Here is a 16,606-nt window from a genome sequence, read left to right on the forward strand (position 1 = left end):
AAATTCCAATAAGAAGAAACATGTAAAGAATGTTATGTTTGTATGTTATTTGGGTTTGAGAATATAAAATATTTTTTTAAAAAAGGAAGAAACAAATGAGTGATTTTAAACATAAATTGGTATTTTTTTAAATTTTTAATTATTTTTAATTATTTTTTTTTTCACATGGGCAGGCCCAGGGAAATGAATCAGTTCTCCTGCATGGGAGGTGAGAACTCTGCTTGCTGAGCCACCATGGCCCACCCATAAATTTTTATGTTTTAATTTTTAATTTTTGTTTGATAATAAATTACTTTAAACTTTATTTACAAAGGGATTATTAGTTAGGGTTCTCTAGCGAAACAGAATTAACAGGAAACACTCACAAATATAAAATTTATAAAAGTGTCTCACGTAACCATGGGAATGCACAGTCCAAAATCCGCAGGGCAGGCTGTGAAGCTGACGATTCCAGTGGAGGGTCTGGACAAACTCCACAGGAGAGGCTCACCAGCCGAAGCAGGAAGAGATCCTGTCTCTTCTGAATCCTCCTTAAAAGGCTTCCAGTGATTAGATGAAGCATCACTCATTGCAGAAGACACTCCCCTTGGCTGGTTACAAATGGAATCAGCTGTGGATGCAGCTGACATGATCATGATTTAATTCTATGAAATGTTCTCATTGCAACAGACAGACCAGAACTTGCCCAACCAGATAAACAGGTACCACCACTTAGCCAAGTTAACACATGAAACTGACCATGACAATTACTTTGGCATCAGGTTAGTATGTTTATATCTATTCTTAACTAATAATTTTACTTAACTACATCTGAAGTATAAAAATTGTACCGAATAACCTAAGATAATAAAATAACACATTCTTCCCACTTTTATCAAGGGGTTAGATATATAAAATTTTTATTGCTAATGTTTCTTAATCAATATTTCTAGAAAACATGTTTTTTTATTCCCTCCAAAAAATGAGAAATGTCTTGATTTTATTTTGTTAATAGCTATATGAGTCAGCTCTTTAGTAAAGATAAAATGTATACACAATAGTACTGACATTTATAATGACCCATCTGGTTACCTTTATCAGAGATCTTATTTCTTTATGCTGCTTCAATGTACTCTCTAGTGTCCTTTCTTTCTGTTTGAATAGCTCCCTTAAGCAGTGCTTGTAGAGCAGTTCTAGCCGAGATGAACTTCCTCAGTTTTTGTTTATCTGGGAATGTCTGAATTTTTCCTTCTTAAGTGAAAACCAATCTCATTGGAAAAAGAATTTTTTGTTGGCAATTGCTTTATTTTCAGCACTTTAAATATTTCATCCCACTGCTTCTTGCCTCCATGGTGTCTGATGAGAAATTGACATTTACTGTTATTGGGATTCCCTTGTACATAATCTGTTGCTTTTCTCTTGCAGCTTTCAGAACTCTCCACTTTCCTTGGCATTTGACGGTTTGACAGCTACGTGTCTGGGCATGGTTCTCTTCACATATATCCTGTTTGGTTTTTCTGGGTACCTTGAATGTGCATGTTTTTTCATGTCTTTCATTAAATTTGGAAGTTTTTTGCCTTTATTTCTTTGAATATTTCTTCAGTCCCTTTCTCTCTTTCTTCTATTTCTGAAACTCCCAGCATGTGTAAATTTGTGCGCTTGGGGATGTCTCACATGTCTCTTGGACTCTGTTTACTTTTTTCATTCTTTTTTCCTTCTGTTCCTCAGCCTGAAGCATTTCAATTATCTTGTTTTTTAGTCCACTGATTATTTCTTTTGCCAGCTCCAGTCTTCTGTTTAAACATTCTAGGGAGTTTTTCATTTCAGTTATTTTGATCTTCAACTCCATTTTCTCAGTTTGATCTGTATTTAAAATTTCTGTCCCTTTACCAAGATTCCCATATTGTTCATTCATAAGTTTTCTTGTATCCTTTAGTTCTTTCTCTGTGTTTTCCTTCATCTCTGTGAATGTAACAGAGATCGTTTTTTAAAAGTCTTTGTCATGTCCAAGGTCTGCTTTTCTTCACTGGTGGCTTCTGAATATTTATTTTGTTCCTTTGGATGGCACATCATTATTCTTTGTCATAAAATCTTTTTGTTGCACACCGTAAATTTCAGTATTTTAAAGTATTAATTTTGGGTTTAGTCCCTGATCTGTCTATTCATTATGTTTATATCCAGCTAGTGATATTATGGAGATTTCCTTGAGTGCCAGGAGCTTACACAAACAAACCAACCAATGCAAAATCACCTTTCATGGGCGTTGCACGTTGGTTCTGTTTTGACTGGTGTACTTCTGCTGAAGTTGGTCCTGCTATCAAGAAGACTGACCTAAGGCAAAGTTTTCCATCTTTGCTCAGCCTCTCTTTTGTCCTGGGCTTGTGCTTGCATACGCTTTTAGGGATTGCCCTATTTGCAGAAATTCTAATGACCCCTCTGTTCACTATGAAATAGCCTTTCTCCCACTCCAGGGTGCTCTATTGTATGATGTCAAGCAGGCCACTTTGTCTTATTTCTTACATTGCCTTAGCTGTCTGTGAGCTACATCTGTTTGCTCTCCCAAAACTTGAGGGCAAGTTTTGGGAGCGCAAGCTAAAGACAGGTTTAGTCTTTCATCCTGCTCACTGATCTGTGGCCACTGACACACAGGTACCCCATGTCTAGACAGGGGTTTCTCTGCTCCCTCCAGGACTGGTTTAGGGACCCACAATGAAAGCAAGTCTAGTACCGCACTGCACCAGGGAAGGGGTACAGGAAGGGCCAGCAAGGGTGCTATGAGCTCCTTTTACTGTTTTTAAAACTGTGTTTGCTTGGTTCAGCACTCATCTATTTATTGCAACCCTTTAATTGTTTTCCAGAGTTTTGAAAAAGATGACTCTGCTAGTTTTGCTAGTTGTTGAAAGAGTCTGTGGGAAACAGCACCTTGAAGCATCTTATATGTCTATTTTTGCAACCAGAAACTTGTCTTTGCTTTTGCAAGGAGCAAATGCAACTTTTTCTGTTTAATTCAACTGAATAATTAACCTTATTATCCCAAGAATTAAGAAGAATTCTATATAATGAGTTGTAATGTTGATTCTGTGCTAATATTTACCTGTAAATCGAGTTGATTTTTTAAATTAAAATTCCCTTCCAAAAATATAGCATATAAAAGAGCACATGAAGTCATGTTACAAAAGTTGGTGATAAGAGAGAGAATAAAAAGTGAAGTACACATTTATATGCTGTGCAGTCTGGAGTTACTGTTCCTACATCAATGCCTGAAGAAATACGATACAGTTAAAGTTATGTTGTTATAAACCTGTCATTTTGAGCCTCTTCTGGAATATATAGACTGAATGATTTAGTGCTGGTTTAGATTCAGACAGTGTTCCTGATTCCCAGCAGACATTTATACCACACAGTATATTTAGAAATTCTATGGAACACATGAGTTTTATAGTAAGTCTTTTTCAGTAGCTTCTTACCTTATAATCTTAGTGAATTAATCTTTAGCAAAAAATAATAATTATTCAGTGTAACATTAATTCAAATGATCTTTTCCTCAATGAGAGATAAATATTCTTGGGGGCTCTCCAGTAATTTTTTAGGAATTAAAGATATATAGTGAGAGCACTGCTGGAATTACAGAGTAAGGGCCTTTAAAATTCTGCCCCTCCATAAAAACAATAACACTGAAAAAAATTATAAAATCAATATTTTTAGAACTCTTGAAACTAACCAAACCCTTGCAACAGTCTGAGGATGCATCTTTCAAGAAAACCGGCTGAATCCCAGTAAAAACAGAGAGCCTTATGGTATTTCAATTTACCCTATTCCCCATCCTTTTCTCCCAAGCTCCATATAGTCTTGAAAATCAGCAATATCACAATGATAGGAGTTCTGAAGAACAGTAGCCTAATAGCACCTGGAGAGTGCAGGATAGGTTTGGAGCTCTCCACATCTCTCATTTCAAGAGAATTGTCATTATTTGTCCTGTCTTGCAGTTCACAGGAAACTCTCTCTCTTAAGGTTTCTCTTTATTTGATCTGATTCAGAACAAGCTGACTACTCAAAATTTTGGTTGGAGGATGGTGGTGACAGTACTGGGAGATGGGGTTGTATGGGGAGATTGGTTGAAAACAGTCAGCAGCAATTGTTTAATATTGTGGCTGGCTGAGGCTGTTGGAGCAAACAAGAAGCTGACTTAACTCCATTGTGTGCCTAGATGTTATGCTTTAGCTCCTGAAGAGGCTCCTGAGAAGATCTGTCATCTTCTTGATAAATCTGAAGCCCTAATGCCAGCCCTAAAGCCAGGCTTATGGGCCTTTTCCCAAGAGGTTGGCTATAACCTCCTGGAGCATCAATATGATGCATCTCGACCTGATCTGAATCAGAAGCAACCGCTTAAGCTAAGACTCCTGATAAAAGGAGTCACCTGACAAAAAATTCCAGGTAGACCCTTATCATGTGTTTTACTAACTTGATTAAACCCTATCAGTAATCAGTGCCAGGCTGAAATGAGAATGAGCAAAACAGTGCCTTGGACGTTGATTTTGCTGCAGCTCACATTTGCCAGCAATAAAATCATAGAGGAATTTGACCTGAAAAGCATTATTTTTATGGATACATCCCATATTTATTGAATTTAATATTCCAGTGTATAGTGTAAGTCAAGAATCATTGCCTCAGACTCAAGCCCAGACCGAACCTGAGAACTCCCCATTCACTAAAGCCTTGACCCTATCATCTTAGAAGCTTCGCTTACTCAAGATTCATGTCAGATGTTTGCTTCACTTTATATTTATTAAGAATATATTGACTATTCTGAGGGATTTTGTGGTGCCACATCAGTAGGAGCCAAAGCTCAAAGGCAACTTAATGGGAAAGGATTTTTACCTTTACCATTCAACTTTGCCTCTTACAAATTCTGTAGCTTTAAATCAGACTTTCAGAGTTAATTTTCTGAGATTGTAAAATGGTAAACATTTTTTCTCAAATGTCTGTATGAGGACATCTATATGAGAATCATCTCGAGTGTTTCTTTAAGATGCATGTATTTAGATCTTACCCTAAAACTCTGAATCAAGTTTTCAGGATTTGGAACTAAGACAGGAATTTTGAAGAAATTGATTCAAAGGATGCAAAAGTTGGTTGTTGGGAGGTGGAAAATATTAGATATCATGATGGTTTGTTGCCCTCATTGAACCATAGTACATAAACAGATATACAGAATATGTGTGGTATTAAAATTTGGCGGTGCTAGAGAAATAATAAAAGAAAAAACACTAAATGAAGAAAATCTGTTTTGAACTAATTTCTCTCATCTTTCTTAGGCGTCTTCAAATTTAATTTCTGGGCAGGCAACCATGGCTCAGTGGCAGAGTTCTTGCCTGACATGCCAGAGACCTGGGTTCAGTTCCCAGTGCCTGCCCATGTTAAAAAAAAAATGAGTTCTGCCTAGGGCAGGGAATCTGTATGTGAATCAGCATTACTGAGCAAATAGATACTTCCATAGTGTTAAAATAATTCTTATATTCTTGTTTTCTGCTTCCCTTCTTTTTTGGCATATTGATGAGATAAAATTTTAAAGTATTTTCAGATTATCAACTCTAATGGAAATTCTCATTAGGTACAATTTTAAAAGATTTCACATTGGGGTTTCTGTTATTCTTTCAGGAAAAGAAATAAACGTCACTGACTTGATTTTTTGTTCCTTATCCATTGTAACTTTTATAATAAAGAAGTCCCATAGTCCTTCAATCAGGTTTACCAATTACTAACATTTCACCACAGGAGTCATCATTCCTCTTGCTCTGGAAAATGCCTTTTGTTTATAACTTGGGCAAAATTTAGAACTCACATTTATGTTTCGTTTTACTCTTAGCTTCTCCTCCTTGATTTTAAATGTAAACTCCTTGTGAATACAAGACCCACTATCATCATCATAATTGTTTGAGGGTAGGAATAGATTGCTAGTATGTTCAAATGTTCATGCCAGCTAACTTATCTCTAAAGAATTTACAGTGCTATGCGCCAATACAGATGAATAGTCATCGTATCTAGATATTTAAAATAAATTCTGATTTACCAGATGGACTATTGGGTTTTATTTTTGGTGGTGACCCTGGGAATATCCCCAGCTGCATATTCTCTTGAACCTCCTTAGCAAATTTTGACAATGCATTCGAATCCATTTTTTTCCCACCTCAATAGCTGAAGATTTAGAGACCAAGTGGTTCATTTTAAAGTATCAACTCATGCTCTTCACACAGATATCTAGATGAAATTCTGCTGTAGCTTGATGATGAAGCCACAAATATACAATAAATGTTGAATCAGTTCCAAGCAGTAACACTATAAAAGGAAGCCTGCGGTTCATTATTTTATTTAGTCCCCAGATGGTTGTTTTTACTTAGGCTGTTTCTTTGCAGATTTTATTGTAACAGAAAGAGTCAGAATTGTGGTGCCATTTCACTTGTCAGGCAATTCCAGTCATGTTGTTAAGGTTGCTAGGAACCCGTACCCTTCTGGAGAAAGTACTTTCATCTAAATTTAGGTGATTTCTCACAAAATTAGTAATTATGAGGGCATTGAAATGGATCTTGATCCCTGCTGTGATCTTGAGATTTCTCCAGCCTGATGCTCTTTTTCATTAGGAGCTGAGGCTTTGGACCTGTGCACTGTTTGCACTTGAATACTGAATCTATCCTGTGTTACCAGTGTGGCATGGGAGTGCCACATGATCTGAGAGAACCTCAGTTTCCTAATAAAGGAAATTAGAGAGAATTAAATTAATTTTTATGCATAAAATATTAGAGCAGTGCCAGACCTAAGTTTGTCAAAAAGTGTTTCAGTGTGTGTTAGTATTATATGCCTGTGCCCATTTTTTTCAAAACACTGCTGTAAGTTAATTATGCATGTATTATTTCCTTCATTATATCTCTGTATTTAGGCATCTTAATTTATACTTTTTAATTCTCACAGACTCATAGAATTTAGCTCACACAATCATTTATAAATACAAAGAGAAATGCTATTTCTTTATTTTGTCAGTAGTTGATCTGTCTCCTTCTTGAGTTTGGTTCTAACTTTGTTCAATCCAGTATGTAAACATGCCATCAGAAAATATTCCTTCTACCTAGGAAAAACAAAATGCTGATTCTTTGAAATTGCTGCTATCTCTTTTTTACTTGGAATAATTCTGGATGGATGAAGGAAATGGCATGGATCTCTCATCTGTATCGTGTGATGAGGAAGAAGTTCTTGAGTTCTTTAGTGTATGCTCTTCTGATTCCTGGACACACTTGAGCAATACTTCTTATCTACCTGATAGTTTCTCCTAATATTATGCTGGAGCTGGCTCCTACAGTTGTTAAAATTTTAGGAACTTTTCAAGTCAGCTGTAAAAGGCTTTGCTAAAAATTAAATTATATAAATTTATGGTTAAATAGATTTTATTAAGAAGCAATTAAACCTTAAAACTCATCTTCTCCTAATTACTTTATTGCATTTTTTGACTATTGTTGAAGTTATCATCTAATGATGTGCAACTATGCATGTCATCATCTTGGTGTGCAACTATGCTTCTCATCCTCTCATCCTAACTCTGTGTTCATGACGTCACATTGGTATCTTGAAATCAGCCATGGTTGTGAGAATTACACCATGGAATCTGGTAAATGCTGCAGATCAGGGCTTGATTGATCATCTTATTGATAGTCTAGATTAAAAAAGAGAAAATATTAATGAAGGAGATTACACTTAAAGTGCATCATGTCACTGGCCATTCATTATATTGTGAATAGCCCAAAAATTTTAATGAAACTCATTACACTAGTCAGAAACCATTATCTGATTCAGCAAAAAATGTTTCCCACATCACTGACAGATGAGTGAGTTTCTGACATAGTTCTCTATTGTTTCACTTTTGTCTTACTCAAGAGTTAGCAAACTTTTTCTGTAAGGACACACCAGTAAGTATTTTAGGTTTATGGACCACACACAGTCTCTGTTGCATATTCTTTGACTTTTAATTTCACAGTTTTATTATTTGTATTAGTATTTTTTACAGAATCTTTAAAAAGGTAAAAGTCATTGTTAGCTCAGGGACTGTACAAAAGCAGGCTATGGGCCAGATTTGGCCTGTTGACCATCGTTTGCTTACTCCTAGCTCTTACTCATTAAAGTAAATGAAAATATCAACAAAAAGTTTCAGGGTGCATTTGTCAAATGCAACCATAGAGTAGCTGTGGATACATTAGTTTGGCAAATATCATTATAAACGTTGTGAAAATAAATTGGCTGGATGGAATTTACAGCAATGAATGTTGTATATTTACATACTCTTTGTAAATTTGTGCTACTAAGCCTTTATACCAGTAAACTTTATAATGAACTTATGAATGCATATATATATATACAACTGTGTGTTTATTCTTATAATTGGCATATTTTGATCTATTTGACATTACTTATTTAGATATAAATGACTTTGACCCATAATGCTTTGTGAGAATGACAGAAACCATGCCAAGAGGGAAGTACTTGGCTGTGAATGGAAGTTTAATCTGCAAGATGTAAACTTTTAATTAAACCCATGGGTCCCAAGGAGTCTAAAAAATAGATATAGATATATATTTATTTATTTATTTATTCACCAGCACACATTTGTGGCCCATTCCTGCAGTTGAGGTCAGCCATGTGGTATACCTTGAGGCTCTCTCCCTCTGAGGTGGGACTATGGTTCCACTCTGCCCCTGGCTGGGTAGTCCCTTCTGCATCCTCCACAGCAGAACCCAGGATTGTCATGGCAGCCATCCTCTCTGGCTTGCACCTCACCCTCCATTCAAAGACCCCCTCTGGTTTTTGTGTTGTCCTCGCTCATCTAATGAATCTTCTCTCCCAAGAGATGAATCTTTTCATTCTATACCCTTGCTTAAATATCCTGTAATCCCTTGGTGCCCACAAAATGATGTCCAATTCCTTTAGTGTGATGTGCAACATTCTCTGCAACACATTTCCCCAAGACATATCAAATTTCCCACTCATTAGAGTATTTGCTCCCCCCATAAACCTAATTTGACTTTCTCTTTGAACATTTGTCCCTCAGAGCATCACACTGCCTTTTCTGGTTTGATAAATTACACACTCATATTTCAAACAAATAGTGTCAAATTTGAATTTTTTATATTCTAAATTTAACCTCATCATTTAATAATTAGAAGATTTTGAGAAAGTTTAGAGTAAATCTTAAAATACGGATTCTATGATTATAATATTATGAGGTTTTATTATGTATGGTAATTATAATAATGGAAAACATTCATTGATACTAAATGCCCAGAGGTGTGATAAACATGCTACAAATAATAACTCATCAAATTCTCACAATAATCCCATAAGGTGGATCCAATGGTAGTTCATTATTTTACTGACAAGAAAACTGAAACACAGAGAGATTCGTTAGCTTTCGCAGTGTGCACAGATTATAAACAGTGGGGGCGGAACTCTAAGCCAAGTCTTCCTAACTCAGAGTCAATGCATGACTGACTCAAATCTCACGGCATTTTGCTGTCTTACCTCATATAATATAATCTACCCTGCACTGTATTCACACTACACTTGTACAAGTGCTTTAAAGCAGACTGTATAGCACTATATAGATACTAATTCAAGATAAATAATTTTATTTGCTGAAAAATAAATGTTAGAGTAAATTGCTATTCATTTTATGTGGAAATTTTTGGTAAAATATATTTAATGAACTCTGTTGATTTGAATGGGTTTTAAAATTTTAAGGATAAAAAGTAAATAAGGGAGCAATAAGGGCATTCAGTTATGAGAGAGAGAGGTGTGTCTGTGGGGGGAATCTGCAGACCACACAATACACTGATTCTTTAAAATACAGTGAACAAGAAAGACAGGGCCTCCGACGCATTAGACGTATTTTCTTAACAGAGAGGACGATGCTAACCACGGAAGCAAATTCACACAATGGCATGATCTCTGGTTGAGGTTACTTTTGCAAATTTATGACCTTTGAGAAATTCGCTTAACAACTACCAAACTTTAGCAGAAGCTAAGTTATGAAAAGAAAATAAATCCTTGAATGAAGAAAATATTTCACTAAGGAAAGTCGTTTGGCAAATGAATAGATGTGTAAATGGCTCTGTTTAGGAACTCCTTTTGGGGAGAGGACTGGGGTGAATAGGTTGTAAGAACAAAAGAAGTAAGAACAAATATTGCTCTTGCTTCAAGAGAACAGAAATGTGTCTGGCTTTTCTGGGATGAGAGATTTGTACAAGAAGATGATGCTCTGATTTAGAGGAGGCTGTAAAGGGGACCCTCTGGGCTGGCTGTGGGGTTGTTGCTGCTCTCACCACTTTGACTGCCAGCGTGGATTTGGCTGGTCTGATTACAAGGCCCGTCTCCCTCCTCATACCCATTTCATACAGAATCCAGGAGGATGGACTTCTTAGAGAGAAAGTTTACAGAAACAACCAGATCCACCAAGACCATTACGCTCCTCTCTGATACACAGTTACATTTGGTAGGAGACTAGATAGTGGAATGCATAAAACAATTAAGGTGCTATAGAAAAAAAGTTCATTCAAGTAACATTTCAGGTTATAGAGAACTTTTATAGAAAAGACAATATGCCTAAGTGAGATATTAGTTTGAATCTGAACCAATTTGTATGGTTCTGTGTTATAATGGAAAAAAAAGTGTGGATTTGATTATATTTTTGTGTAAATGTATTAATGTTTTTTTTTTTTATTAAAACTAGGATACTGCTGTAACTATAGAAGAAATTACTGTACTGCCTTGGGGAATTCATGACTCTTCTAGAAGCCTTGTGTTATAACCCCACTTAACTAGCAGAGAACATAACACAATCAATCATATAATGCCCTGTGGCATTCCATTTCTTAACCAGTTCACCTTTGCTAGTCAAATGGAAACATAGGTCACCTTTCAACTGTATGTTTATTCTTATAATTGGCATATTTTGATCTATTTGACATTACTTATTTAGATATAAATGACTTTGACCCATAATGCTTTATGAGAATGACAGAAACCATGCCAAGAGGGAAGTACTTGGCTGTGAATGGAAGTTTAATTTGCAAAATGTAAACTTTTAATTATTTGAAACCCATGGGTCCCAAGGAGTCTAAAAAATAGAACTTATTGCCTTAATTACCACATGAGCCTAGTGAAGTCGTTGTTGTAGTTGTTCTACAAAGGATGCATCAACTAGATCCTGAGAAACAAATTGTAAACATTTGTTCTACTTAATAATTTGCATGACTGTAATAGGTAATCATATTGCCAAACCGAGAAGTAAGTTTGATGAGAAGAGAAGAGCTAGCATTCAAAAATGCATGAAATAATGTCAGCATAAGTTTTCTTTGACTTTCATAAGCTGTCTGCATTTTTTATATTAATAAAATGGTACAACTTTCAATTCAAGATGTGAAACAAAGATTTACTGTTAACTGCTTTCTCCTCTTTCGTTATTTTAGTGCTTCGACTCCTGAAGGAGGGAGCAGATCCTCATACTGCAGTTTCCTCAGGAGGGTCCTTACTCCATCTGGTAAGCATCATGATGAGCGATGCAACAGTAGTGACACCCCGCAGTAGGAGAAAACAACTTGGGAAAAAGTGCACATTTATAGATGAACAGAAAAATGATGTGTTTCGAATGCACAGGCATTAATAATGACCCACAATATTTATTAATTGCAACATTGAAGTGTGTAAATAATCTAACAAATGGAGCTAGAATCCCTGCTCTAAGGCACATACTTTTGAAAATGAGTAGTATTTCACAAATAAACCAAGTAATATTTTTGTTTTATATTATCAATTATACAACATTAGGCAGGCAACATAAAAGTTGTACATTTTGCTCCAATGAACTTATATGGCCTGGTTTATATAAATATGAATGAGACCTATATTAAATTCTTTTTGGAAGCTAAGCAGAGAGTAAAGTGAATGCACAAATAAAGAAATATTATTATGTTAGTTTCATGTGTAAGAAATGTTTGCTGGTTCCATTAGAGGCAAAAACTAAGTAAAAAGAAAAGTCAAGTGTTAACTCAATTTAGTCGTCTTTAGGATAATTTACAGATTTGGGCTTAACTTTGTTAGACACTCAAATTAACATAACAGGAACACCTAATTTGGAATTGTCTATTAAGGCAAATAAAATATTTGTATTCTTTCATGTTATGGCAGGCTATTTTAAAACAGTCATTAAATCGATCAGAAGCTACCTAAAATTGCATTGGTTCTTAATCTTGACTGCACATTGGAGTCACCGGGGGAGCTACAGAAGTACTGATTTCTGGGGGATCCCAACCTGATTCCCAACCTCATCGATTCTGATTTAATTTTTCTGATACGTAGCTTGAACATTTAGATTTTTGAGTGTTCAGTGAGTCACAGTGCTCCACACGTGATTCTAATTTACAGCCAGACTTGAGAAAAACTGCATAAAAGAGAAATTAACGCCTACCAAAGGCTCTGTAAATCCAGGATGGAAATAATTATATTTTATAGTCTTCAGGACAGATAAGGAATTTAGAATATTGATCAGAGATAGTTTGATTAGAGATAGTTGAAGAATGTAGGCAATTTCTCTCTGATATTGATTGAGATGAAAAGAGTGATTTGCAGATTACCTTTTCTTTTGCTGGAGTGTTTCCATTTTACACTGAAATCATTACCAAACTTGTGTGGTATTTTCCAAAGAGCCATGCATCATTAATCCCTCGATCCTATGCTTTGCTTATGATAAGTAGTTGTAGACCAGTCTAAGAGCCTTCAAGAGCACCTGCCTTCTTTCCCTGGGAGTGTTTACCCCTCACTCTTCATCTCAGTTAGGAAATTTGGGGGAGATAATTAGATCACGCGCCTACATTCCTTCCTCCTCATATGTATATTTAATGCCTACTTTACTCTTCTGTAAGTGTAAGGAAACATTCACATTCACTGAGATTCATTTTCCCCATCTGTGAAATGGCGATATGATCTTGACTGTGTCCCCAAGTATTTATTGTGATGAGTCCCATATGAAAGTTTGTAATTAATGGATTATATGCCTTTTCTCTGAGCTAGATTGAATTTTCAAAAACTGTCACTGTTTTGTATTCTTAATATTTGATGTATAGTAAATCCTCAACACATATTGAATGAATAAAATGTATTTAAGGATATAAGGAACTCTTTGGTAAATGAGAAGGCAATTATTTTAAGCCCAGGTAACAATCTAAAGATTCAAAAATGGTAGAGTCAGAAGAAAATAGAAGCAAAATGATTAAAGTGATAAGCATTTTAATGATAAAATATATATTGAAGTAACCTCAGTCATGAAGTGGCTTAGGTTATATATTGATCAATATGTTTATGAAATTATATCAATTATAATATACTATATATATAACAACCTTTTGACATGCATAGGAACTCTGTGTGACCAGATATATGCCTATATTAATTTAAGGGGAGAAACTGAGATATATAAAGGTTAAACAATTCAGCCAGTTGCATTAGCTTGTTAGCTTATATATAGTACTGGAGCTTGAACTCTGGTCTTCTGACCATAAATACTATATTCTTTCTATGGTAAATTCTTTAATAATACCTAAAAGTGGTCATTTAAGTTGTTCAGAGAAAAAAATAGCATTCCAATTACACTAGTCTAAGATTGACCTTTTCCAGGAACAATGTCAGGTCTATTCATTGTTGACTGTATGAAGAATGAGTTTTACTCTGTGTGCGTGTGTGTGTGCGTGCATGTCTGTTCCAGAGAGAGACAGGTGACAGAGGGAGACTGACAGAGACTACCTATTCTTCGTATGTATAGAATGCACCCAGCTTTTAGTGGGCATGTAAACCTCCATGTTACCAATCAGCAAATCAACAGTTGCTCTCTTGACCTTCAAAATACAGCTGGAATGCCATCATGTCTCATCACGCTGACACCCACCATCCTATCCTAAACCACATCTCTTCTCCTGGATATATAGTTCCTCACTAGTGTCCCACAGCCCATCCTTGACAACCCTATAAACTGTTTCCCACACAGCAGCTAGATTACATCACTTCTCTGTCCAAAATGCCACAATAACTTCCCTTTGCACTCAGAAGAAAATCCAAAGTCCTGCTGACTGTCCCAACCACCACCTTTGTGACGTAGTCTCCAGATCGCCCTTTCTTTCTTCCTGCACCCATCACTTTGCTGTTCCTGAAACAGGCTGACCCATGCTCCTCCCAAATGTGCTTTTGCTGGTTTTTCTACTTGGAATGTTCTTCCACAACTAGCCACAGGGCTCACTCCTTCGCTTGCTTTGACCAAATAGCATCTAACAGAGCAGCCTTCCTTTTCCCATCCTATGCGATGCAGTGTCATCCTCCCCTGCCACCATTTCACAAATGACTCAACTTCCATCTTTTTTTTCACTCTTTATCACACTTATTGCTGCAAATATTTAATAGGTTAATGCGACTATTTTCTTGTTGCTGCTACTAGAATGTCAGCAGCATGAGAGCAAGGAATTGTTGGCATATTTTCTTCACACTTGTACCTGCAATGCAGACAGTGCCTGGAACTTAGTAGATGCTCAGCATATTTGTTGAATAGGGAAATTAATTAACTATATCTAGCTAATCGATTAATTAATATCAGACACAGTGCTGGATATTGGGAGTACTAAAAATTCAAAACATCCATTCTATGACTTTGTGGAGTGTAGTTTTCTGAGGGAGGCAGAAAAGTACAGTAGCGATGACACCAGACCTGGGGAGGGATAAGCAGGTGATAGTGAAGGACAAAGACAGTGGGCCACTTCAGTAAGCAGTTAGAGGCTTTTCTGACCCTTCTGTGCAGACTTAATTACCTTTTACCCAAGCCCACAAAGCACATGATTTTTACTTCTGCCATAAAACTTGTCACAATGGATTATAATTCATGGATTATGTGCCTTTTCTCTCAGCTAGGCTGAATTTTCAAAAACTACGACTGTTTTATATTCTTAACATTTGATGCGTAGTTAGTTCTCACACATATTAAATGAATAAATGAATGACTAAATGGTATCTAAGGACATAAGGAACTCTTTGGTTAATGAGAAGGCAATTATTTTAGACCCAGGTAACAGAATCTAAAGACTAAGAAATGATAGAGTCAGAAAAAAAAATAGAAACAAAAAAATTAAAGTGGTAAGGTAGATGTGAAATGCTTTATTAACTCACGTCCAGTGCAAGCGTATTGCATTTTTATATTATTATACATACATTGTGAGATTAAGATAAAGGGGAAGATGGATCTGAAATTACACTAAAAACCTGGTGTTGGTTGAAATGTGAGCTCAGTGCCAGAGTCTTCTTTATCCTGGAGTTACTGAGTAAATAAAAACAAATGAAAATTGCAGGTTGCCAGAGAAACAAAATTACAGGGTTCCAAAATGCGTTAGGTACAAAAAAAAGCAATTTAGCCATCTATGATGCCGAGTGTGAGTAGCTTTGCTGTTTGCCCCACCTTTTGGGCATCTGGTATTATGAAGCCTGATGTTTTATCAGCACTCAAGCTTTAATTGTATACTTAATTATAGAGCAGTGTTTTTTGAGGAAAAGGCAGCATACGTTTGCATGGGGCATCAAGAATAAACTGTGGAGATGTTGAGATACCAGAGAGACTGGTTTATTTGACCTAGTTATTATTCATTGAGTACATTATTCCCAGTATAGATCTCTGTGTATGGTAAGACATTTCTCTAAGAAGTGTCATGTGAACTTTTAAATAGGAATTTAAAAAATTGCCTTGATGTTAAAGGTAGATATTGAAGAAAACAGGTCTTAATATTTTTGGCCAAATGAAATCTTCAGTTTTATCTTCTGTTTAATAAATTTTGAACGAATATGTCTTGTGGATTAGTCTGTTTATCTGTCATTCATTAAGTAATTCATGATTCAAACATGTGGTAGGTGTTCAGATATCATGATAGGTAGAAAAGAACTAATGATACAAAGTAACAATATCTGCATCTTAGGGGTTTAGTGTTATAAGGGCAGCGTAAAAGTAAACTCAGATTTAAATTTTTGAAAGACATGGTACTGCTTATGGAGTTGTAAACAAAATCATGAACGTGAACTTTACTAAAATGTCTTCAAGGGGGGTTATGTTATGATCTTTCACAAATAAGCAACTGAGAAGACGGTCATGATGGTGATGAAACCCTCTTACATGGAGTATGAAATGTAATCTCTTTAATTCTGTACTAGGACAGCAGTAGACCATCATGAAATTTAACTGGAACAAATTAAAAATAAGAAGTATCCTTTTATTTTTACCTAGTGAGTTCTAGTTTTAACATGCAGATAGGCACTTAACTACTGGACTTCCAAGTACCTGTTAAAACTATGTAGGTAGACCAGATATCCAAATAATATTGGTAAATGCCAAAAGCAGGTTAGAGACTAGCATGGACTATTCATGATGGACTGTATAGTATGGACTGTTCACGATGGACTGTAAACAATGAACTCCCTTAAATTTTTCCAAGAATGTAATTTAAGGTTAATATTCCTGACGGACTTTGCTTTTGAAAATTCATCTCTTTGGCACGATGACCATGGC

The 16,606-nt window shown here is 35.8% G+C and overlaps 1 protein-coding gene across 8 annotated transcripts in view; it reads left to right on the forward strand.

The window, feature by feature from the left end:
• Window positions 1-16,606, forward strand: part of MYO16 (myosin XVI) — a 717,568-nt gene that overhangs the window by 225,526 nt on the left and 475,436 nt on the right. For all 8 annotated transcript variants that reach the window (XM_077158660.1, XM_077158661.1, XM_077158656.1 and 5 more), the window contains one exon: window positions 11,487-11,557. In XM_077158660.1, coding sequence (XP_077014775.1) covers window positions 11,487-11,557 — 71 coding nt within the window. The remainder of the gene's footprint in view (window positions 1-11,486; window positions 11,558-16,606) is intronic.

The sequence above is a fragment of the Tamandua tetradactyla genome, chromosome 4 (assembly GCF_023851605.1).
Source record: "Tamandua tetradactyla isolate mTamTet1 chromosome 4, mTamTet1.pri, whole genome shotgun sequence".
Classification (NCBI taxonomy): domain Eukaryota; kingdom Metazoa; phylum Chordata; class Mammalia; order Pilosa; family Myrmecophagidae; genus Tamandua; species Tamandua tetradactyla.